Below are 26453 nucleotides of genomic sequence, written 5' to 3'. Positions count from 1 at the left end.
TTTGGGAGTAGAAATAATACTTGCAAGAATGTCCAGTGGAAGAAGAATAATGGTTTTAACAGAAAAGAGTTCATCAGTGATGAATGCGAAGGTGGTGTTGAATAGGTCAGTCGTTGTAGAAATAGTGTGGTGAATGGAGAATGAAAACACAGTTGGAATTTCGAAACTACAATCATGAGTGATTAGTGTATAAATAGTCGCCATCAAAAACATCTTCATGCAAAAGACATTAAATGATCTGGTACAAATGAAGATGTTTGTGGTTATTGTCAGAAGTGGGATGTTCAGAAGTGATTGCAGTGTTCAGCACCAGTTACGATACTGAAGCAGCCAGTGCCCATATGCAAAACAAAGGGCAAAATCCTTGCTTAGGCTGATGAATGGAAAGTAACATTTATGCCACAAAAGTGGCAAGCATTTACCATGTTAAACAAGAGACTCTTGACATCATCCCTTGACATTCGATGACATTGCCATGGTTGAATCACCCACCATTAACATTCTGCAGATTACTGTTGACAAAAATTGTTCTCGGTTAGCCATGTAATTTCTGTGACGGTAAGAGCAGGTCAGAACCTAGGAATTTTCTGGAAAGTAACTCTTCTACGTCAGGCCTGACCCCGACTCCCACCCCCACCCCCACCCATGCCTGTCCACCATCTATCTTGCACAAGTCAGTGTTGTAAAATACCTTAATCAAACCGATACTTTCCTTGAATTAATAATAGCCCCAAGCAAGGACTTAGTTACCATTTAAATCAATGCAGAAGCAAAAGAAAGATTTCCATATGTTCCCTTTTTCCGAATTATAATACTTAAGGCTGCATTTGACCCATGAACTTTAAAAGTTCATCCATACACATTATCAACTTTAAGATAACACCTTAACTTATATCTGTTATAGATATCACAAAAACCAATGCATTAATATTTTGACTGACTAAAACTTCCTATGTCATTACAGCGTTTACCAAATGCTGCAAGGAGAAAGGGTTTTTAATGGTTATAAAATGCAGAGAAGAAAATGCTGCACTTAAGGAATGTCTTACTTACCAGTGAGTATTATACTGTGCGATGATAGATTAATGTTTAACAATGTTATCAAGAACACTGCTTCAGTGTGTCACCATCATACTAAATATATTTGTTGTGTTTTTAATACTTGCATACAAATCTGTTGTTATTTGAAACCATTTTCCATTATACTCTGAAGAGAATGGTTGATCTTGACATCTTGTACAGGTAGTTCTCCTATAACATGGTAGTTGCGTTCCTGTGCAACATCATGTTATGGAAAATTGCACATTATTTTCCCACAGGTCCCATTATTTATAATGTTTGGGGTGAACTGCCAAAAATATCAGTAAAAATCAAAACAAATAATAGTTAGCCTAACGCAAACAATTGTACTGTCTAAGTATATCTTGAAATCATATATTTTAATGAAATAATACAGTAAAATTTGACACTTTAACACTAAAATCATTGATTACGGCACTGTACCTTTTCACAAAGCTCTTCACCAGAAAGTGCACATGCTGACTGATCACGTGATGCTGATGCAAAAGTCCAGTCCTCCTCAAATTCCCCCCTCCCCCATCCCGGTTTGAAATAAAGTTCCTTCTAAATGTAGACTACAATTCTCAGTTTCAAGGCTTGCAGAGCTGATTGTATTCCTGTTTTAGCTGAACACACTGAAGTTGCATTTTGCAGACAGAAGATCGTGAGGCTGCGTTTTGCTGTTCAGGTAAGTGTCAGAAATGGAATTGCATAACAGCGAACAGGAGGTAGTTTTATTTTTAAAAATGTCTGCAATTCACTAATCCTGTTACAGCCAATTCGCATTTAGTAATCACATGTTATAGGAGAACCACCTGTGAATAGAAAAGGGATCAAATTAGATCATCTCCAAAAATTAGACTGACCCCTTCTGCAGCTTGGATAACATTTTATCAGAAATGCCTTACAGAATCTGCTGTAGGCTGACCACACACATTACTGCCTTCATTCCCTAGTGTATTCAGCAGATAAATACAGCTGTTTATACTAGCATAGAAAATGTGATAGCAAACTGAGATAAAATCTTCTCAACACTACTATCCGAATTAGAATATTAATTCTAATTAAAAGGCAGAATATTACATTTTCCCCTGTTGGTGAATTTGCAGGTGGGAGTTTTCCCCCATAGGCCTCTTGCAATATAGTGGTACAATGGGCACAGCTTAAGTTGGCCCACTGACCTCTGCCTTTAAGTGGCCAATTAAGGATCATTTTAAGGACCATTTCTTGGAGGTCTCTGTATTGATGCTGGCAGAATAAGGGGAGATGATTGGAACATGATCCTTCTGAAGACTCAGCCAAAATGAGTTGTGGGGTTGTGTCTGACACTGGTTTCTTTCCAGCATCAGCCAGCCTCTTAGACTATGTCTGGCTCCTGCATTTGAAGCATGCAACTGCACAAATACCTCTTGTCGCTAATTCCCCTCCCTTCCCCAATCTCCAACTCCCTCTGGCCTCACCTCCGCTCCCCAATCTGAGATTTTCATACTTGACATGGTCCTGGTAATTACACCCTGAGGATTATTCCTGTCCACTGATGTTTGTGGCACTACTAAGACTAAAGAGTTGAAGTCAACTAGATTGGCTGACAACTCTACTGAGGTGTGACTTCCTTCCCATGGGAAGGCTGGACGTCCTATCTCCCAACCGATTAACTGTGGAGCAACCAGTTTAGCTGATGATGCATTCTCCCTGTTTCTTGTGTGGCAGCCTGGGAAACACCTAGCTCAACAGTCTCAACTTGTACATATCTCAGAAGTATAGTACATTGCATTCTTTATACCAGAATACTCCTGGAAGGGCTGAAGCCAGAAGCTGTATCCTCCTGCATGTTCCTGGATGGATCACAGTAGAGTGGTTCAATTACTAAATTAGTAATCCAAATGCTTGGATTAATACAGTGGAGATGTAAGTTCAGTCACAACAATGATTGCACATTTTGCGTAGTCAACCCTGTAAATCCTCTACAATTGTCCCACAGACTGGACCATGAACAACATGGTGAGAAGTTTTGATTCTAAAGGCACAGACACCTCTGTCATCATTCTTTGGTTTTGGTCTGTGCATCAGCAGGATAGACCCATCCCTCCACTCATCAAGCTGAAAGCTCAATCAGGAGGATGTGGCAAACAGTCCTTATGAGAGATCTCCAATCAGGAAAGGGTGCCCATAAATGAGACATACCCCTCTCCAGTCTTTCACACTGAAGCCCAAGCCAGCATATGTGCCAGGCATCTGACCCATTGTCCACTTATTCTGGCCAAACATTGGTGGCTGGGTGGGATGTGGTCCTTACATGGTCAGGTTGGGGAGTGAAATGTACACAGCAAGGAAGGCGCCCTCAGAATTTAACAGACCACCCACCTGCAGAAGACTACGAAGTTCTGTCACATGACACTTCAAATCTTGTCCACTGTCTGCAAAACCGAAGTCAGGAGCGCGATGGAATACTTCTGATTTGCCCGGATGAGGTCAACTCTAATAACTTTTGTGAAGCTCTATAAAAGCAAAATTGGCACACCATTCATTTCCTCCAACACTAGCATACAGTGACAATAATGTTTACCATCTGGATGATGAACTGCTACAACTCCATATTCCTTCAACAGAAAATTCCGAATCCATAACATTAATCAACTAGAAGAATAAGGACAGCAAATCCATGAAAACACCACAAACTGCACGTTCCCCATCTAGTCACAATCATCTTGGAAATATATTGCCAATTCTTCACTGCCTACTGCTATTGTCAGCAACTTAATTGCTCTGTGAATGAGGATTAAGAAATAATCCAGACACTGTTCTGGGACATGTGACAAACATTCTTGCCATTCTGCAGCAACCAACTAGTTGCTTCCGGGTACTGTTTATGAGTAGATAGGCTAGCATTGTTGTTTGTAAGCTATATTTAAGAGTGCATCTTCAATTTTCTGAAGCAGAGATGGGCCAGTTCCAGATCAGATCATCTGGATCTGAAGACTGATACCCCTTGTGAGTTGTCCATTCCTTTTAAAAGCTCTCATCCCCAGGGTTGGAGCCCTTTACACAGACAAAGAAAGATGACTGTATTTGATTAGACTTCCATGAGGTCCCTAATTCAACTAAGCACCAGAGGTTGAAAAGAAACAAACTGCTCCAGTTCCCAAACCTTCATTGTTCCCAGTGCAAGGCCAGAAGTCTTCATGCACTGATGTTGCCCAACAATAAGTTTGGTATAAATAAATGTATAAATGGCTTTAGAGAATACAAATATGATTGTAAGCATTTGAGATTTGAGCTTATGTCCAAGATTCAAGGCTTTGATGTGGATTTTAGCTGAGGCCGGTCTGAGATCAGAGTCCTTTCTCTACATTCTATGAGGAACCTAAGTGTATTCGTTTGGGTTTTCAGATTTTCGGAAGTTTATAGCAGCAAACTCCTTCTGAATTTATTCTAGTAACTCTTACTGACCCAGTCAGTCTTCTATTTTGTGTGGCTTTTTTTTTGACTAGCACCTGTTGCATGGACTGAAAGGAAGAGGTAGGTAAAGGACATTATTTTGGAAACTAAAAATGCTTTTAAACTAAGTTGTCCTTCTGAGCAATGATGCACCCACTTGATCTTTTCCAGATCTGTGTATTCTGCATTCCTTGTTGCAGCACAAAATCATTTCTATTTTACGCACTAAAATTATGCAATCTGTCAGTGAGAATAGCTGTGGAAATTTGGCCACTCGGTATTACAGATCAAAATAAAAAAATGGATTGTTATTATACAGCACATGTCAAATACAAACTATTGCAACTAAGTTAGATTTTCATCCAACCTATCCAGGTCTTATTAGGTACAAATCCACCTATCGCATTCCCAATGCCCCTCCTTCAAGTCCCTCCTTCCTACCTTTTATCTTAGACTGCTTGGCACAGCCTCCTCATTCCTGAAGAAGGGCTTATGCCTGAAACGTCAATTCTCCTGCTCCTTGGATGCTGACTGACCTGCTGCGCTTTTCCAGCAACACATTAAAAAGCACAGCAAGTCAAGCAGCATGAGAGGAGAAGGGGAGTCAGGTGGGAGGGATGGCAATAGGTGAATGCAGGTAGGAGGTGGCTGTGATTGGTCAGTGGGAAGGGTAGGAAGTGGCTGTGATTGGTCAGTAGGAAGGGTGGAGCGGATAGTAGGGAAGGAAGATTGATAGGTAGGTTCAGGTTCAGGTTCAGGTTAAGGGGGGGGGCGGAGTGGAGAGGGAGGGCTGGGTCTCAACTGAAGTGGGAGGTGGGGAGATTTGCAAACTGCTGAATTCTATGTTAAGGCCGTATGGTTGTAAGCTCCTGAGGTGGGGAAGCAGTGTTTCCTTCAGTTTGCATGTGGCCTTCAAGGTGGAGGAGATCCAGGATGAATATGTTGTTGGGGGCCTTGGGAGTTGAAATGGCTGGCAACTGGAAGGTAGGGTTGATTGGAATGTATGGACCATAAATATTCCTTGAACTGGTTCCCAAGTTTGCGTTCGGTCTCTCCAACATACAGGAGATGCACGCAAATCTCTGCTGACATAGAATGATTCTCTGGGGTCTTGGACGGAGGTGAGGGGGAGGTGTGGGGTCAGGTTTTGCACCTCCCTGTCGCTGTAGAAGAAGGTTCCAGGTACAGAGGTGGGGTTGGTGGGGAGTGTGGACCTAACAAGGGAATCGTGGAGAGAATGGTCCCTATGAAAAGTGAATAAGGGTGGGGAGGGAAATACAATTTTGGTGGTGAGGTTAGACTGCTGGTGGCAGAAATGGTGGAGGATGATGCATTGAACTTGGAGATTAGTTGTGGAATTTGAGGACCTGGGGGACTGTGTCCTTGTCGTGGTTGGAGTGTTGTTGTTTGAGAGCAAAGGTGCAGGAAATGGAGATGTAGTGGAAGGCATTGTTGATCATGGGGGGAGGGGAAATTGTGGTTCTTGAAATAGGAGAACATCTAGGATTTCCTGGAATAGAATTGCTTAGGTTGGGACTGAAACTTTAACGCAGTCAGAGATTCACTGTCACTACCCAGCTATGATATTTCTAATAGTAACTAACATGAACATTCATCTCTTTGAAATATTATTGAATTCTGAAAAATAGAAATTGCAATCCTTTTGCACTCACTCAAAGAGAAAGATAATAGCAATAGAGTGTGAGAATGTAAATGAAACTAAGAATTTTGATTTGGGGGAAGACTATCTTGGCAATTAAGAATTTCAGTTTGAACTAACTGCACTAGAAGTGGCTCCCAGAATCTGGACATATCGACATCATCACCACTATTGTGAGAACTGTTCAGTTACATCTGAGAAGTTTCTTTTGTAATGAGATTAAATATAATAGTGTAGACGAGCAGTGATAAGAATAAATGGATAGGCTGGATTTTGCCAAGGGAACAATAGGAGGCTATCAGTGGTGTTAATATGCAGAAAATTGAACAGCAATTTTCAGCAACCGTATGTACATAGTTAAATGTGAAAATCAGGCAGTAGCTGTCACAGGTACAATGTCCCTCCATAAGCTTTGCTCTGACATTATTTCATGAAATGACTCACTATTGAATTACACAGCTGACACAGTTCTGGCACTTTAGCATTTGATACACACTAAACGTGCCAGAGAAAAGGTTAGCAGGTATCTGTTCAAATGTTAGTGCTTTTTTTTTTATTGAACAGTGTGACTAGTTCTAACTATTGACAAACAAATTCTCCAACACGGAAAATTTAACTTTTGTAAGTGTGGAGTCTCATTCCTTCAGATTTCAACTTTTGCAATTTTTTTTAGATTACCTTTTCCTTCATTCTTGTGTGAATGTGGGTGTCACTGGCCAGGCTGGCATTTGTATCTCATTCCTTATTGCCCTTGAACTGATTGGGTTACAAAGGCCATTACAGTAGGTAGTTAAGAGTCAATCACATTGATGTGAATGCAGAATCCCATGTAGGCCAGACCTGGTAAGAGGTGGCAGAATACCAAACCCTAAAAGGACATTAGTGACCCAAATGGGTTTTTGCATCATTGACTTTGCTTCCATAGTCAAGATCAGACTTATAATTCCTAACTATTTAGAATTCAAATTCCATCATCTGTTATGGCAGACAGGCAGACACAAAGTTGGGATAAAGGGGACATTTTTAAGATGGCAACCTGTAACTAGTGGAGTGCCAGAGGGATCACTGCTAATGCAACCTATATTTACAATACATATTAATGCCAGAAGTAAATGTACTGTCGCCAAATTTGTGGAATGACACAAAAATAGGCAGGAAGACAAATAGTGAGGTTGACACACCGAGTCTTGCAGAGGGATCTACAGATTAAGATTGGGCAAAATCTTGGCAGATGAGATATAATGTGGGAAAATGTGAGTTTATGCATTTTGGCAGGAAGAAGAACCAAAGTATTTGCAATGTAGAGAGACTGCAGAAATGTAAGGTTCTTGTGCATGAATCGCAAGAAGCTGATGTCCAAGTTCAGTAGGTAATAGAGAAGGCAAGCAGGCTGTTGGCCTTTATTTCAAGGGAATAGAGTATAAATATAGTCAAGCTTTTTTAAAACCACACAAAGCACTCATCAGATTACACCTGGAATACTGTAGACAATATTCTCTTCTCTCAAGAAAGATATATTGGCATTGGTGACAGTCCAGAGAAGTTTCACTAGGTCGATTCAGAGTGTGGGAGGGATATTCTTATGAGGATTGGTTGAATAGGCTGGGCCTGTATTTATTGGAGTTTAGAAGAATGAGAGGAGACCTTATTGAAACATATAAGATTCTGAGGGGGCTTGATAGGATCAAGGAGAAGAAGTTGTCCCCTGTGAGAAATCTAACACCAAAGGGTATGATCTCAATGTTAGGGGTTACCCATTTTGGACAGAGAATCTGTGGAATTCTTTACTGCAGAGAGCTGTAGAGACTTGTTCATTGAAAATCTAATTCAGCTCTTCAAATATATTTAATCAGTAACAGAATTAAGGGAAAGTGGAGTTAAGAGTTATTGAGCTGAAAATGTGTTGCTGGTTAAAGCACAGCAGGTTAGGCAGCATCCAAGGAACAGGAAATTCGACGTTTCGGGCCAGAGCCCTTTCCTGATGAAGGGCTCTGGCCCGAAACGTCGAATTTCCTGTTCCTTGGATGCTGCCTAACCTGCTGTGCTTTAACCAGCAACACATTTTCAGCTCTGATCTCCAGCATCTGCAGACCTCACTTTTTACTTAAGAGTTATTGAGTCAGCTGTGATCTTATTCAGGGCAGAACAGACTTAATTGGCCTATGTCGTATGGTCTTGTGATGAGATTCGAACTCTGATCCCCAGAATATTAACCTCAGTCTCTAGCTTACTGTTTCAGTGACATTATCATTAAATCACTGTCTCCCCTTAAGTTATCTTATAGATTTCTTTAAGGTGGACAAACATGAGGCTGGAAGAACACAGTTAGCCAGGCAGCATCAGAGAGTGGAGAAGTCAACATTTTGAGTATAACCCTCCTTCAGGACTGAAGAAGAGTTATACTTGAAACGTTGACTTCCCTGTTTCCTGATGCTGTTTGGATTGCTGTGTTCATCCAGCCTTCTGTTTGTCTACTTTGGATGCCAGCATCTACAGTGTTTTTTGTCTCTAACTTCGATTTCTTTGAGCCTGTATTGGCTTTCTGTGCATGATTTTGTAGAAAATGAAACATTCTAACTTTAGTTTTCTAGTTCAGCTTTTGCATTCTGCATTCACTTTAGAGGAGACACATTGTTGCTTGACTTGCTCATATGGTGGCAGAACCACTGCAGAGCTGCTGCACTATTTAAGCTGTCTAATGTCTACCAAGATTCTGAGATTACGTGTAAGCAAAATGAAGAGTGAGCACCAATCATTCTTCATTGATGTAAAAAAGAATCCAGATAGTAGTTTTCCATAAAAACGGAATAGTTTTGGTTTCCTCAGAACTAAACGACAGTACAGGGACTATTTCTGCTTGTAAAGTAAAGAACTCTATTAGGAATTTCTCCTATTATGAGTGGGTTTGATGGCAGTGACTGGGAAAAGATTATTTCATCTGGTTGTGGAATCATTAATTTAAAATTAACATTGTGAGTTCGATAGATGATAGTAGAGACTCTTTACAGAACTCACTCTTCACTCATGGAATATTTTGTCCCTGTCGAGACCATTGTATTTTGTTGAAACGTTGTCATTTGAAGCACAAAAATAGAATGGTATTTTTCCCTTTAGGATTTTTCTTCATTAACAAAGAGCTTTTAACCATTTTCCCTACATTTTAAATTCTGTGCTTGAATTGTATGCTGATTAGAATTGCACATTCACTTCATGTACAGTCTGCTAAATGCATATTTCTGGTTTGCAGTTCACCAGGCTAAAGGTTAAAAATACTGAACTTATAAATCCTGGTTAGTTCTGAAATTTTATGTTAAGAGGTTTAAAAAGTGTGAAAAATGTAACTGCTTTCAATCGCGTGAAAGTAAAGGCTTCGTAAAAAGGTTAACCAGGTGTGAGACAGTCAGGAGAAAATGTATGAAATTTCTATTGTCTGCAAATGGCCAGAAATGAGAAACTTTCACTTTGCATACAGGATCCAGCAAAGGAGCACTGCCAGTGTCAAAAGAGGTCGAAGTGTGTGATACAACTTTGATATGGTGTGAAACCAGACGTATGCATTTTTTCTCTTTGTCTGTTCAAAACTATGTTGCTATTAAAATTAGATTTTCTTATTTACAGCCAGTTTTTGAGAAATAGCTTTTCATTATGTACTATTCTGTGCCTGTGTTTTGTGTGGATAAATTATATACTACACAAAATAATTGATAATAAGATTTCTAAACAATATTTTTGATGGTAGTTTTGTTCTCTTCTACCCTGCAGACATGCATGAATTTTAAGTCAGACAGGGATATTGAATTTGAAGTATTCTGAGATCAAGTCTAATGTGGCAAAATCCAAAATATGGCTCCTTCCATTCTGTGCAACAAATCAAATACTTCACAGGATTATGACCTTTTTGATTCACACACCAGCTACTCAGCAACTGTCATTTTGTTTCCATTTTCATAGAAATATAGCAGATGGAAGCAGGAGTAGGACATTTGACTCCCCAAATCTGACTCTGCCATTCAATATGATCATAGTAGATTATCAAGCTCAATACCCTCATCCTGCTTTCCCTCCTACATGGCTGACCCCTTTAGCTACAAGAGCTATATCCAACCCCTTCTTTAAAATGCAATGTTTTCATCTCAACTACTTTCTGTAGTACTGAATTCCACAGTCTCACCACTCTCTGGGCGAAGAAATCTCTCCTCAGCTCAGTCTAAAAAGTTTACCCCTTACTCTTAAACTATGACCCTTGCTAAACTTGACTCCCACACTCCTGGGAACATCTGCATCTACCCTCTCTCGACCTCTTAGAATTTTAAAGATTTCTATGAAATTCTTCCAAATTCTAGTGAATGCAAGCCCAACTGATTGTATCTCTTCTTATAAGGGGTAGCCATGCGCACCTGCATAGGCCCCAGCTATGCCTATTTGTTGGCTATATAGAACAGTCTATCTTCCGTAGTTACACCAGCACCACTCCCCACCTTTTCCTCCGTTACATTGTTGACTGCATAAGCACCAGCTCGTGCTCCCGCGAGGAGGTTGAACAGTTCATCAATTTCATCAGCATGTTCCACCCAGACCTTAAATTCACATGGACCACCTCTGATACCTCCCTCCCCTTCCTGGACGTCTCCATTTCCATCAATGACGACCGACTCAACACCGACATTTTCTATAAACACACCGACTCCCACAGCTCCCTGGATAACAACAACTCCCACCCTACCTCCTGCAAAAATGCTATCCTGTATTCCCAATTCCTCTGCCTCCACTGTGTCTGCTCCCAGGAAGACCATTTCCACCACAGAACACACCAGATGGCCTCATTTAAAGACTGTAATTTCCCCTCCCATGTGGTTGAAGATGCTCTCTAACGCATTTCATCCACATCCTGCACCTCCACCCTCAAACCCCCACCCCTCCAACTGCAACAAGGACAGAGCCCCTGGTCCTCTCATTCCACCCACCAACCGCTGCATAAGCCTCATCATCCGCCAACATTTCCGCCACCAGGAATATATTTTTCTCCCCACTGATATCCGCTTTCCGCAAAAACTGTTCCCTCCGTGACTACCTGGTCAGGTCCTCCCACTTTCCCCTGCCACTGCAGGAATTGCAAAACCTGCGCTCACACCTCCCCCCTCACCTCCATCCAATGCCAAAGAAGCCTTCCACATCCATCAAAGTTTCACTCGCACTTCCACACGTCATTTATTGCATCCGTCGCTCGGAATGGGGCCCCCTTTACATTGGGGAGACTGGACACCTTCTTGCAGAGCGCTTCAGGGAACATCTCTGGGACACCTGCACCCATCAACCTCACCGCCCCGTGGCCAAACATTTCACACCTAAGTCAGTCCTGCCATCCCAGGAATCAATTTGGTGAATCTTCCCTGCACTCCCTCTGTAGCAAAAACATCCTTCCTCTGATCAGACCAAAACTGCACAAGTATTCCAGGTGTTGTCTCACCAGTGCCCTGTATAATTGCAGCAAGGCATCCCGCTGCTATACTCAAATCCTCTCACTGTGAAGGCTAACATATAGTTTATCTCCTTTGCTGCCTGCTTCACCTGTGCACTTACTTTCTGATTGGTGCACAAGGACACTCAGACCTTGTTAAACATGTCAGTTTACAGCCATTCAAATTATCTGTTTTCCTATTTTTGCTACTAAAGTGGAAATCTCACATTTATCCATATTATGCTGTATGTGCCCACTCACTCAGCCTGGGCAAATCACAGAGCAACATCTCCGCATCATACTCACAGTTCACTTTTCTGCCCAGCTTTGTGTTATCTGCCAATTTTGAGAGCTTCCTTTTCATTCCCTCCTCTAAGTCATGATCATGTATTGTAAATAGCTGGGTCCTAGTACCAATCTCTGCTGTACCCCATTTGTTACTGCCTACCATTCACAAAAGGACTCAGTTACTCCTACTTTTTGTTTCCTGTCTGCTCACCAATTTTCTATCCATCCCAATTATAACTCGCGCTCCGTGAAAAATTAGATGTTTACTATCAAGCAGAGGATCTGGCTGAGATTCAAATCTAGTTCCCACTCGTGATTAACTTGAAGGGAATTACAATAAAATGAGGGTAGAGTTGGCTGAGGTAAACAAGGCAGATAGATTACCAGGACTGACAGTAAGCACATAGTGGCAGGCATTTGTCTTTAGATTAGATTCCCTACAGTGTGGAAACAGGCCCTTCGGCCCAACAAGTCCACTCTGACCCTCCGAAGAGTAACCCATCCAGACACATTTCCCTACGTTTACCCCTGACTAATGCATCTAACACTACTGGCAATTTAGCATGGCCAATCCACCTAACCTGCACAACTTTGGACTGTGGGAGGAAACCGGAGCACCCAGAGAAACCCACGCAGACTGGGAGAATGTGCAAACTCCACACAGACAGTCGCCTGAGGCTGGAATTGAACCTGGGTCCCTGGCACTGTGAAGCAGCAGTGCTAATTCAGTCACCATGCCACCCCGTGGTAAGGAGGTAACCCGTGACTCTCAGCAAAAATATATCCAGTAAGGTGGAAAGATTCTAAGAGAAGAATAAACCAGCCATGGCTAACTAAGGAAATTAAGCAGAATATTAAGTTGAAACAGTAAGTATATAAAGAGGCAAAAAGTGATAGCCCCAAAGATTGGTGTGAATTCATAATCCAACAAGGAGGACTAAGATGATAATAAAGACAGAGAAAATACATTACAAGGGTGAACAAGTAGGGAGTATATGAGCGAATAAAATTGTCTTTATACAAAAAGGAAGAAAAAGGTCAAACATGCACTTAGGAAATGAATCTGGGTAGATGGTAATGGGGAACAAGGAAATGGCAGAGGAGTTAAACAGATATTTGACATCAGTCTTTATGGTGGAAGATGCATTGAACATCCCATGATTTGGAGATGCCGGTGTTGGACTGGGGTGTACAAAGTTACAAATCACACAACACCAGGTTATAGTCCAACAGATTTAATTGGAAGCACACTAGCTTTTGGAGCAACGCTCCTTCATCAGGTGAAAGCACTATCACCTGATGAAGGAGCGGCGCTCTGAAAGCTAGTGTGCTTTCAGGTTACAGGTTATAGTCCAACAGGTTTGTGTGATTTTTAACTTTGAACATCCCATTAATGCTAAAGAACACAGGCGATGATTTAAGTACCATCACTATCACGAGAGAAGTAATATTAGACAAATGAATGCAGCCAAAGTCAGAGTGGTTACCTGTCACTGATGTGTTGCATCCTTGGATCATAAAATAGATTGCTACAGAGATTGGTTGAAATTTTCCAAAAATGTTTTGGATTCTGGAGAAGTACCAGAGGATTGGAAAGCTGCTAACGTGGCACCCCTATTCAGAAAGGTAGGGATTCAAAAAAACAGGCAACTATTGGCTGATCAGCCAAACATCTGTTGTTGGAAAAGTATTGGAATCAATTATTAAGGAAGCAAAATCAGAACATTTGGAAAATCATAATCTAATTAAGCAGAGGCCAACATGGCTTTATGAAAGGACAATCGTGTCTGACTAATTTCTTAAGTTTTTCCAGGAAGTTTCAATCAGAATGGATAGAGGGGAATCAGTAGATGTCTTCTGATGGGCTTCCAGAATGCATTTGACAAAGTTCCTCACAAAAGGTTAAGTCATAAGAAAAGAGCCCACCTTGTTGGAGGTAGTATATTGGTATGGATAGAGATTTGGCTCATGGGCAGTAAACAGCAAGTGGGGATAAGGATTTTTTTTTAATCAGCGTGGTGACCTGTGAACAGTGGGGTTCCACAGGAATCATTGCTGGGATCATGACTATTTACAATAAAATGATTTGAAGAAAGGAAACAAATGTACTGTAGCCAGATTTGCAGATGACATAAAAATAGGTGGAAAGACAGGTTATAAGTGTGATACAAACAGTTTATACAGAGGTATTCAAAAATTAAGTGGGTGAAAAGTTGGCACATGAAGTGTAAAGTGGGAAAATGTGAAGTTGTTCATTTTGGAAGGCAGAACAAAAGACAAGAATATTATTTAAATGCAGAAAAACTTATGAAAGCTGTGACACAAACATCTCCCACATATTGCAAGGGGAGTATTCCACAGGGCTTAATTTTTCTGACATTGTGCACTTTACCAAATACAAACAATAAACTCGGAACAAATTACTTAACTTGTGTCAGTTTTTGAACCCTCATGTCATCTAAGGAGCTCCACTTCTGGATTCAGTGAAGGTTTGCTCCACTGATGTCGAACTGCTGCTATGACTGGGCTTGTGCTGGGCCTCACACCTCAGGCTTTTCTCCCCACCCCACCCCAGTTAGCTTCATTCTGCTCCTAACCTGCTGATACCTCAACTGAGTTTGGAGTCTCGAACCAGAGGTCATTGTTTCAGAATGAAAGGGTGCCAATTTGAGATGACCTCTGAGATGAGTTGGAATTCCTTCTCTCGGAGCTTTGTGTGTCTTTGGAGCTCCTTACCACAGAGACCTTGGGGGCAGAGTCCTTGTGTACCTTTAAGGTTGAGATAAATTCTTGATCAGAGGGGTAATCAAGGGAAAACACTGGAAAGTGGACATGAGGAATGTTGGGTTATCCGTGATCCTATTGGATAACAGAGCAAGCTCAAGGAGCCAAAAAGCCTTTCTCCTGTTCCTCTTTCTTATGGTCTTGTTAGTAAATGCAGTGATTTGGATTTTGTAGTTACTGGCAAAGTAATGGTACTTGTCACTATCCTTAAAGAGAGCTAACCGCTAAGATCTAAACATCTTTGGCACACACTTTCTGATTCCTGATATCAATTTGAATGTGATACTAAGGGGATCTCCAAATGTCCACCAGCAAGTATTACCTTGGAAAGCAAACTAGGCAGTAAAGAAAAACACTGAATTCCTTTGCTTTTAATTTTTAAGTTGCACTGGTATGCAAAATAAATGATTGAGACATGCATATGATGTCACAGTGCAAAGTAAAATCAGATTATAAGAAACATTTAAGATGTGGATTTTCTTAAATCATTGTGACATTGACAACACATATACAGATGCTCTTTCAGGGGCAGTGAAGTTGCTTAGCAGTAGTCTGAATTTAGAATTCCATAAACCCAAAGTCATACCTCATTCAGCAAAGTGTAAAGATTTTGTAAAAGGCTTTTTACAGGCAGGCTAAGAGGCTAACAGTGGCAGATTTGACCATGTGGTGATTGCTAACTAATTGCTGTCTGGGGGCTTTTCAACAGCGCACCTTCTGGAAGAGTGCTGAATCACTGATGACACCTTCTGGATTCCCACATTTAAATGCAAATGTCTAACTCTAGAAATTCTGGTCCTCAACCGGAAACATTGACTCTGTTTCTTTCTCCATGGATTTTGTCAGACCTGCTGAGCTCTCTTTCTATTTCAGATTTATCGCATCCATTGTGTTTGTTTTTTGTAGTGAATCTTGAAAGAGTTCAGAAAAGATTTATAAGGATGTTGCCAGGGTTGGAGGATTTGAGCTATAGGCATAGGCTGAACAGGCGGGGGCTGTTTTCCCTGGAGTGTGGGAGGCTGAGGGGTGATTAGATTAGATTACTTACAGTGTGGAAACAGGCCCTTCGGCCCAACAAGTCCACACTGACCCGCCGAAGCGCAACTCACCCATACCCCTACCCCTACATTTACCCCTTTACTACAGGCAATTTAGCATGGCCAATTCACCTAACCTGCACATTTTTGGATTGTGGGAGGAAACTGGAGTACTCGGAGGAAACCCACGCAGACACGGGGAGAATGTGCAAACTCCACACAGTCAGTTGCCTAAGTCGGGAATTGAACCCAGGTCTCTGGCGCTGTGAGGCAGCAGTGCTAACCACTGTGCCACCGTGCTGCCCTATGAGGGTGACCTCATAGATGTTTATAAAATCATGAGGGGCATGGTTAGGATAAATAGACCAGGTATTTTCCCTGGGGTGGCGGAGTCCAGAACTAGAGGGCATAGGTGTAGGGTGAGAGGGGAAAGATACAAAAAGAAACCTAAGGGGCACCTTTTTTCACACAGAGGGTGGTGCATGTATGGAATGAGCTCCCAGAGGAAGTGGTGGAGGTTGGTACAATTGCAACATTTAAAAGGCACTTGGATGGGTATATGAATAGGAAGAGTTTAGAGGAGTATGTGCTAAGTACTGGCAAGTGGGATTAGATTGGGTTGGGATATTTGGTTGGCATGGACGAGTTGGACTGAAAGGTCGGTTTCTATGTCTGTATGACAAACCTGTCAGTTACAGGTTTTTAACAATGGTGAATGCCAACCACTTCATTATCAGAACTATTGTAAAATCCACATATCAGTCTTAACTGTATTCCATGACCAAATACATTTTAACATGTTGAAGTGTTATTATTTTCATAATTCCAGTCTTTTGGGAAGCTATCTTTAAAGCAAATGTTTCTTTTCTCTCTCGTTTGATGACGGGTGCACATCCCTGACATGGGTAGCAGTTGTTACCCATCTTTGATTGCCCTTGATTGGCCATTTCGAAGGGCAGTTAAGAGTCAACTGAATTGCTACGCATCTGGAGTCCCATCTAGGCCGGACCAGATAGGGGTGGTGGATTTCCTTCCCCAACAGAATATTAGTGAATCAGATAGGTTCAACAATTGATGGTAATTGTCATGCCAGCTTTATATAACAGTTTTCAGTTGAATTTAATTTCCATTGTTTGTTGTAATGGTATTGGATCTCAGGTCCCCAGAGCACTAGCCTGAGTCTTTGAATGTCTCATCCAGTGCATTACACCAGTGTTGGGACAACCACTGGAATAGAGGCTTCTGGACTCAAGAATTAGAATGCACTCTGCTTCACAGGGGAGAAAGGCAAAGAGTAGTAAAACTGAAAAAGTTACATCTTTACAGTTGAGCAATTATTTATTTTTATTTAGTCAGTAGCCTTGATTTGAATTCAAAAAGTGAAAGAAAATTAAACTAAGGTCTACATACATTGTTTTGCAATTGACTTGGTGCTCTCAATTCAATTTTTAGAATCAAGGCAAATTATCTTTGTGAATCCCATTATTTGTGTTATACCATTTTGAATGTGGCTCAAATATCCTGGAAGGATTAATATTGTTGCAAGTCTCTAATTTGAATAGCAATATAATCAGACTGTAAATAAGGATTAAAGTTGGTTTTCGTGCAACAGCTGTCACCTTGTTGGATCACATTTTCTTAAAATATCTTTTTTATTAGGAGAATGTTAGGTGTTAAAAAGTGATAAGTAACTTTAACACTTCACTTATGAGGGCTAGTTTTCTTGAACCAGTCTAATTTAACCCCTTTTCATAGATAGCAAATGTAATGCACATGAAAATTTTGAGATGTATTCACATTGTACAAATATTGTAGTTCATAATTTTGAAAATCAGTAATGGTCCTTGTTAGTTTGTGACCAGGAATGAAGTCTGCATTACACTTGAGGGTTAGGAAATTTTAAAGTTATTTTAAAATTAATCACGGCATAGTGAATGATATGAAAGATAGACATTATAGAAAATTGATTTTCTTTTGATTTGAGTCTTTCCAATGCAGTCTAAATTCAAATATCTTCCGCTCTGCTGGATAAGTTTGATACTAAAACTCCTCATTAAAATGTAGTGCAATATTAATGCACCTTGGAGTACAAACTAACTATCTGACACATTGAAAATTTTAAAAATGGAGATCTGAATAAAGAAGTGTAATATGTGCCTTCCATTAATTCTTCTTGTCCGTGAACATTCTGGCTCTAAAATGGTTTTACATGGATTGTTGGAAGTGTGATAATGGTAGAAACAGCATCTGGAACTACAGGGAACATGGAAAGCAACTGTGTACCTCCTTAACCAGTCAGCTAATAGAATTAGGAAAGAAGCAATGCAAGGACTGAAATGATGTGTAAACTAAAATAGGTGAATTTAATATTGATTCAGAAGTTTTAAAAAAAAGGTGGAAATGTAAGACTGGTTGAGGAGCCAAAAGTAAAAGACAGGAAAGTTTTTTTAAAATCAAAAATGTATGCTTTTTGTCTCAACAATTAAAACTGAAGGAATGCAAATTCACGCTTGTAATAGTTAATTTTTCAGGGCCATAGAAATTGATTGATAGTAATTAAGGCAGGCAATGTCATTAAAATGACAATTACACAAGTTTTTTTGTGTGGTGTGTTTGGTTTGTACCTGCTTAATATTACAGCTACTTAATGGCATTTACTGGATGTCAGCATTGAGGTGGGAGCATAGGATGTGATATTACAATGTAACAGTGCAACTTGGACACCAATGTTTGGATATACAGATTTAATCATACATCACCCCTTTTCTAAAGTAGCATTCTTTAATAAAAAATAGCAAGCCCATTAGCTTCACTGTATTTTGAAATCAAATGGAGTCCAAATTCCAGATTCTCATGGTACGTGCATGCTGCTCACTTTTGAGAGATATTATGTAATATGCCTTGACATTTATGAAACCCATTCATTGCCATTCATTGGAGCCAGCTATTACGAGGGGGGCATAGCTTTAAATTAAGGGGTAGTAGGTATAGGACAGATGTTAGGAGTAGATTCTTTACTCAGCGAGTCGTGAGTTCATGGAATGCCCTGCCAGTAGCAGTGGTGGACTCTCCCTCTTTATGGGCATTTAATCAGGCATTGGATAGGCATATGGAGGATAGTGGGCTAGTGTAGGTTAGGTGGGCTTGGGTCGACACAACATCGAGAGCCAAAGGGCCTGTACTGCGCTGTATTGTTCTATGTTCTATGCCATAGCATCTACTGCACCTATTCAGCATACAGTATGTTACTGTGCATGGCATATAAAACGTGTGTACCCATGACTGTCATAATTGTTTTGATTTTTCACTATTCAGATTCTTTTTATTTTTAGTTTGTGGTGTGTAACTCTCTGCAGTCAGGATTTTTCCCTCCCTGAAGAGGGGGAGTTGGCCCTCAAGAGAAGCTCACACCTTCATTTTCACCTCACTAATTACATTCTGGGAAATAAGATCCTGGTAACTTTTGACCTGACACTAATTAAGATCATTAACTAATTAATGGCCACTTAGGACTTCAATCTGTCACCTCCCTGGTCTTCAGTACCCAGAGGCCGCAAGCCTCTGATTCGCGAACAACCTATGACAATCCAGAGCAACTGTTTCAAGACCTGTGATTCGCTGAGAAGCGTAAGCTCTGATTATTGGCATGTGATGGGTCAAGATTTATCAGTAGCAGCGGTGAGAATGCTAGATACCATCTAACACACTGACTGCCACTTTGTCACCTGAAGATTTCTTCACCTGGATTCTTTTTCTGCAACCAAATTGCTAATTTAATTGAATGTGTAGATTTCCAAAATAAAGTTCCTGGAAAATGGTATTTTTGGTAAAACATGGAAAGCATTTTCAGTGCTGCAGGCACAATGTGAAGTGCTTTTATATCTTAAAAGCATGTTTCACAGTCATATGGTCTACATGTATATTTTCAGTTTAATTTTCATTTCATTTTACTATAAATTAATCTTACACGGATGTTGTTTTTCTCGTTCTTACAAGTTATAAAGATTCAGCATTATATGAAGAATGTAAACAAGAATACCTAAAGGAGAGGGAAGAATTCCGTCAAACTGGAATTCCTTCTAAGAAAAGGCAGCAGAAAGTCCCCAGCAGCATGTAGAATAAGCCAATTGAAGAAGCCAGAACTGAAGAGGGAACACTCACAGAAACCTGTTCATTGTGAAGAATCATTCATCATGTTTGATAAATACAGTTTTACAATTGCTATATTATGTCAGATTGATTTTTGGAATTTTTTAAAATTAGAAAATTGAACTATTACTGTTTGTAGATTCAGCACTTTTCAAATTTTATAGCATATATTTCTTAAATTTATTTTACATTGTTTCTTTCATGCAGAATTCCATAATTATTGACTAAGGCATGTGATTCAATAAAATGTCAAAATGTCAGTATATTTTGTGCTGATCAGAATGTAGCTTCTCTGTCTGTCTTTTTTCGCTGGATACTTTCACTGTGTTAGAGGAGGTACATGTGGCTGATTCATACTCCTAAAAGGATCTCTGGCATAGTCATTGAAAGTAACTGGTTACAGCAACTGCTGAAGGAAAGATAAACTGGTTTTCTTCAGGAAGAAAGTTTTACTGTACACTTTACCATAGAGAACTGTGAGAGTTCCTGAGTTGGTGGAGATCTGGAGGCTTCTCACTATGCAGTTCACATCCCCAAGTTGTTCAGCCAATCAATCTCTCAGTTTTTAGCAGGCAGAAGATACCAAAGCTTTGTCATTACTATCTTGTAACTGCTGCTTACTTGAGTGACTCATTCATTTGCTCCATAACTTTTTTTTTCCCCTTTTGTATAGACAGATCTCATTGCTTCAGTTGTTTTGAGATGGGGATTTTGCCGCAATAAAAACCAGTAGTCCAAACTCACCTCGCATCACTCAATGTTAGGACCCCATATGCTCATGGACGTCCTGAACTTTAAGCAGGACGTCCATGAATCCAATCAACATTGCACCTTGGAGAAGTAGATCATTGGAGAGGAATGACTTCTCTTTGCTGAACTTGCTGTGCCCTTATATGGTATTCTCAGTTTCACTTAGGATTTGATCTTACTTTATGAGAGAGGAATTATTTGAATTTCTTTGTCAATTTCAGTCTGACTGTCCTGTAATTACTTTTATCTACCAGGTATGGTTCCACAAAGTCTCTTGCCTAAGTCAGTTTAAATGTTTTTGCTGCAACCCTGATGATATTTGAGTATAGATATTGGACCTACCATTCTCCCTGAGAAACAGGAAGAATGTGATTCTGTAAAAACCTGAACAAGGGACAGTGATCAACAGCAGTCTGTTCAACGTAATTGCTGCAATTATTACCAAATGCTTTGAAAGCATCGCTCACCCACAGCATCAGTCCAGACTGACACCATCATGCTAAGCTGTGCCCACTGGGAGCAATGCCAAATATTGGCAGAAGTAGTCGAAAATCTGACTCTTAGAATGCTGGGTTTTTCTTTTGCCAAAAAGGACATTTAACATGAGTTCTCCTGTTTGCAGAGAGTTGACCTTGGCACTAACTCCCAACTCCTTCACAGCCATTCAACACTGATTCAACACTGCAGAAAATATTTCATGACAGCAGGAGGTGGTCACTAGCCGTTCCTCCTCGCTGACCCCAGGCAACAATTTGTCATTTCACCCTCAAAATCAATATTCAACCTACCAACACTTTGTGTAAGGGCACCTGCAAGTCCCTAACAGGGATGGCATGGTGGCTCAGTGGTTAGCACTGCAGCCTCACAGCGCCAGGGACCTGGGTTCGATTCTAGCCTCGGGTGACTGTGTGGAGTTTGCACCTTCTCCCTGTGTCTGCGTGGGTTTCCTCCGGGTGCTCCAGTTTCCTCTCTCAGTCACAAAGATGTGCAGGTCAGGTGAATTGGCCTATAGTGTTTAGGGATGTGTAGGTTGGGGCAAAAATAGAGTAATGGGGAATGGGTTTGTGTGGGATACTCTTCGGAGGATCCATGTGGACATGAAGGGCCTGTTTCCACACTTTAGGGATTTTCCAGAGTACCTATTCTGCATAAATGCAAAACACTTTTGTCCACTTTCACATCTTTGCACACCATTTGCCTTACTCCACCTCTTGGCACAACTGTCACATGCAATTCAACTAACTGCTTTATCGTCATAAAACACAAATGTCAACCTCTTTAGCTTTGTTCTGTGGTACCTTCTTGCCATCCTATCGTTACAGTTTCCCAACTGTAATATGAGTTTACATAAGGCAGCACTAAAAGAGGTCTTGAGGTCAGACAATCACCAGAGGGTGAAATAGAAAAAGCGAGACAAAACAACCAGACCACCTAATGCTCAAAAGCAAACCCTCCAGTTTCCAACCTGACCGCTATCTCTGTTACTAGCTCCCCCCCAGTCTGTGTGTGTGGATGAGAGTGGGGGGGAAGGGGGAGGAATAATGAAGTACAAATGTCAGATGGTAATAGCTCAATTCCATAGTTGGCCATGGTGCTGTGTATCATGACAGCAGTATATACGAGAACTTTGCCTATTCCACCTCAGAGTGCCCTGACACATTTTGGTGGGGGATGATGACTGGCTGCACAGGACATCCTGCAGAGCTGCAGCAATCATTAACTCTTTGATGAGTCAGTTGCCATTAGGTGGGGCCTGCCTTAGCCCCTGATCCTTTTGTACAACCTCAGAAGCCAAATGTGCACCTAGCCCTTCCACGCAACCTGAGAGAGGGGTGAAGAAGACCGAGTTAGACACGAGGGGCAAGACCAGGTAAGAAAATGTTGAAAGTTGCATCATTGATTAATTTTGATTTTCTTTGAATAAAATAAATATTTTTGAAATTTTTGCAAATTTTTCATGTATCGTTCCATGTGCCACGTTAGTCTTTTAGGAAAAGGAACGCTCATTTGTTTGTGGGGGTTTGGAGAGATTTTATGGAATCTACAAGAGCAGAATGTGCAGCTGACACATTGAACTAGGGAAAAAAATGGCGATTTTCCAACAGTGGGTTGAGATAAAGATGCAATGTCAGTGGTATAGTTTCAGTATTTATCAGGCTTTTCACAAGTATGTGGTGGGCTCTTAAATGTAACACATTTACATGCTATAAATAGTTTTGAAGGCATAACTTTTTAAAATCAAGTTCTACCCTCAAGAAAATAATAGCAAAGCATGAGAATCTTGTGCCATCTAGTTTGCCTTAATGTAAAAGTGGTGTGCACCCATTGGTTTTGTGTAACTTTATGTGAGATCTGCAATTTTCCTTATTGATCTCTACAGTATGAAAACGGGGAGAATTGCAGTTTGCATGAGGCATCATAAGATGTTTCATAAAGAACAGAGAAAATGGTAAAAGAGGGGGAGGTGTGGCATTGTGACAGTATTACGGTTGCAGAAAGGACGTTTGAGGACTCATCTACTGAGGTAATATGGGCTGAGATTAGAAACAGGAGAGGAGAGATTACCCAGTTGGAAGTTTTCTATAGGCCTCTGAATAGTTCCCGAGAGGCAGAGGATAGGATAGCAAAGATGATCCTCGATAGTGAGAGTGACAGGGTAGTTGCTATGGTGTCTTTAACTTTCCAAATTTTGACTGGGGATACTCTAGTTCAAGTATTTTAGATGGGTCAGTTTTCGTCCAATGTGTGCAGAAGGTTTCCAACACCGTATGTAGACAGACCAATAAGGGGCGAGGCCACATTGGATTTGGTACTGGGTAATGAACCTGGCCAGGTATTAGAATTGGAGGTAGATGAGCACTTTGGTGATAGTGACCACAATTCGGTTATGTTTACTTTAGTGATGGAAAGGGATACATACAAATCACAGGGCAAGAGTTATAGCTGGGGGAAAGGCAATTAGGCAAGACATAGGATGGGAAGGAAACTGCAGGGGATGGGCACTATTGAAGTGTGGAGCTTATTCAAAGATCAGCTAATGCAGGTACTTGATAAGGATATACAGGTCAGGCAGGAAGTGGTCAAGCACAGGAGCCATGGTTTACTAAGAAAGATAAATCTCTTGTCAAGACGAAGAAGGCAGCTTATATTCTGATGAGATGAGATGGCTCAGTTAGGATGCTTGAGAGTTACAAATTAGCCAGGAAAGACTAAAGAGAGAGCTAAGAGGAGCCAGGAGGGGACATGAGAAGCTGGCAGATAGCATCAAGGAAAACCCTAAGGCTTTTATAAGCATATCAGGAATAAAAGAATGACGAGAGTAAAATTAGGGCCAATTAAGGTAAAGTGTAAGAAAGGACTACAAGAGATAGGATTTATAATCATCTAGAAAGGAATAATTTGATTAGGGATAGTCAACATGGTTTTGTGAAGAGTAGGTCGTGTCTCATAAACATTATGGAGTTCTTTGAGAAGGTGACCAAACGGGGAGCGAGGGTATATGGATTTCAGTAAAGCATTTGATGAGGTTCCCCACGGTAGGCTATTGCACAAAATATGGAGGCATGGGATTAAGGGTGATTTAGTGATTTGGATCAGAAATTGGCTAGTTGAAAGAAGACAAGGTGGTGGTTGATGGAAAATATTCATCCTGGAGTTCAGTTACTAGTGGGGTACCACACGGATCTGTTTTGAGTCCATTGTTGTTTGTCATTTTTATAAATGACCTGGATGCGAGCAGAAAAGGATGGGTTAGTAAATTTGCGAATGACAGTAAGGTCGATAGAGTTGTGGATAGTGACGAAGGATGTTGTAGTTTGCAGAGGGACATAGATAAGCTGCAGAGCTGGGCTGAGAGGTGGCAAATGGAGTTTAATGCAGCAAAGTATGAGGTGATTCACTTTGGAAGGATCAACAGGAATAAAGAGTACTGGGTTAATGGTAAGATTCTTGGTACTGTAGATGAGCAGAGAGATCTCGGTGTCCATGTACATAGATCCTTGAAAGTTGCCACCCAGGTTGATAGGGTTGTAAAGAAGTCATACGGTGTGCTAGCTTTTATTAGTGGAGGGATTGAGTTTTGGAACCATGAGATCATGCTGTAGCTGTACAAAACTCTGCTGAGGGCCACATTTGGAGTATTGTGTACAGTTCTGGTCACTGCATTATAAGAAGGATGTGGAAGCTTTGGGAAGGGTGCAGAGGAGATTTACAAGGATATTGCCTGGTATGGAGTGGAGGTCTTACGGGGAAAGGCTGAGGGACTTGAGGCTATTTTCGTTAGAGAGAAGGTGGTTAAGAGGTGACTTAATTGAGACATATAAGATAATCAGAAGGTTAGATAGGATGGACAGTGAGAGCCTTTTTCCTCTGATCACGTTGGCTAGCACGAGGGGGACATAGCTTTAAATTGAGGAATGATAGATATAGGGCAGATGTCAGAGGTAGTGTCTTTACTCAGAGTAGTAGGAACGTGGAACACACTGCCTGTAACAGTGGTAGACTCACCAACTTTAAGGGCATTTAAATGGTCATTGGATAGACATATGGACGAGAATAGAATAGTGTAGGTTAGCTAGGCTTCAGATTGGTTTCACAAGTCGGTGCAACATCGGGGGCTGAAGGGACTGTACTACGCTGTAATGTTCTATGTGCTATAACTGGCAATGGTGAGTCAGTCATGGGGTTTGGGATGAATGTGGGGTGGCTTCAGGAGGAGTGAGGGTTTGGCACCCTTTGAATGATGGGGTGCTGGGGTTAGTCAGTCAATAAAGGAAAGGCAGAGATCAGATGCTGGAGATCAGAGTCAAAAGTGTGGTGCTGGAAAAACCCAGCACTCTTCTGCTCCTTAGATACTGCCTGACCTGCTGTGCTTTTCCAGCACCACTTTTTGATATGCAAGACAGTGCCAGCGCTATCCAAATGTCTGAGTATCTCAGGTTGTTATTGATTCTTACAGGGCTTTGAGGTCGGCATGTAACAGTTCAGTTATTCCACAGAGTGATCTTGGCTAACAGTATTTACAATGCATAGAAGGCTAGGCCAGCTGAAACTCTGAGTTCAACCATGCCCCACAGAGTAGAGAGTATGATACTAGCTTGAACATTTGCTATAAAGTGAACAAAAAATCACAACATTGCTTTTCCCACAATGAAGGAAATGCCCTTCATTCACTTGTAACAATCAGTCCATACCAACCTATAAGTGCACCTAGCTCTCTAAGTACCAATAAATAGTGATGATGCACATATGAATAAAGTAAAAGCAATAAATGACATTAAATTTTGAAAAAACAAGAGGACTATTTTATGCTTCCAATAAATCTTTATGTAGCAATGGAGGGTCTGGTAGTGTGGCTGAGCGGGCCAAGGGCACTGAATTAAGCCTTCAGTCTCACCAAAGGCAGTTCGAAGGGGATCTGCTTTTGGAGGTAGTATGGCCTGAAGTCAGAAAGAAGAAAGGAGCAGTCACCTTGTTGGGTGTTTACAATAGGCCCCCCAATAGCAGCAGAGATGTGGAGAAACATAATGGGAACCAGATTTTGGAAAGGTGCAGAAGCCACAGGGTAGTAGTCATGGGCGATTTCAACTTGCCAAATATTGATTAGAAACTCTTTAGATCAAGTAGATTGGACGGGGTGATGTTTGTGCAGTGTGTCCAGGAAGCTTTTCTAACTCAGTGTGTAGATTGTCCGACCAGAGGGGAGGCCATATTGGATTTGGTACTTGGTAACGAACCGGGACAGGTGATGGGCTTGTTAGTGGGTGAGCATTTTGGTGATGGTGACCACAATTCTGTGACTTTTACCTTGGTTATGGAGAGAGATAGGTGT

The 26453-nt window shown here is 41.0% G+C and overlaps 1 protein-coding gene and 1 long non-coding RNA gene across 2 annotated transcripts in view; one reads left to right on the top strand and one right to left on the bottom strand.

The window, feature by feature from the left end:
* The window catches only part of cmc1 (C-x(9)-C motif containing 1), a 77321-nt gene extending 57196 nt beyond the window's left edge, over nucleotides 1-20125 (top strand). The window contains exons 3-4 of the mRNA XM_060825386.1: nucleotides 965-1055; nucleotides 19721-20125. Of these exons, the coding sequence (XP_060681369.1) occupies nucleotides 965-1055; nucleotides 19721-19841 (212 nt within the window). The 3' untranslated portion in view covers nucleotides 19842-20125. The remainder of the gene's footprint in view (nucleotides 1-964; nucleotides 1056-19720) is intronic.
* The window catches only part of LOC132815990 (uncharacterized), a 45385-nt gene continuing 20428 nt past the window's right edge, over nucleotides 1497-26453 (bottom strand). The window contains exons 2-3 of the long non-coding RNA XR_009644730.1: nucleotides 3424-3557; nucleotides 1497-1874 (exon numbers count right to left, since the gene is read on the bottom strand). This is a non-coding gene — a long non-coding RNA (uncharacterized LOC132815990). The remainder of the gene's footprint in view (nucleotides 1875-3423; nucleotides 3558-26453) is intronic.

This window comes from Hemiscyllium ocellatum, chromosome 5 (genome assembly GCF_020745735.1).
Source record: "Hemiscyllium ocellatum isolate sHemOce1 chromosome 5, sHemOce1.pat.X.cur, whole genome shotgun sequence".
NCBI classification, from domain to species: Eukaryota; Metazoa; Chordata; class Chondrichthyes; order Orectolobiformes; family Hemiscylliidae; genus Hemiscyllium; species Hemiscyllium ocellatum.
The sequence above is the reverse complement of the archived record's forward strand: the minus strand, read 5'-3'. Positions and strand labels throughout refer to the sequence as shown.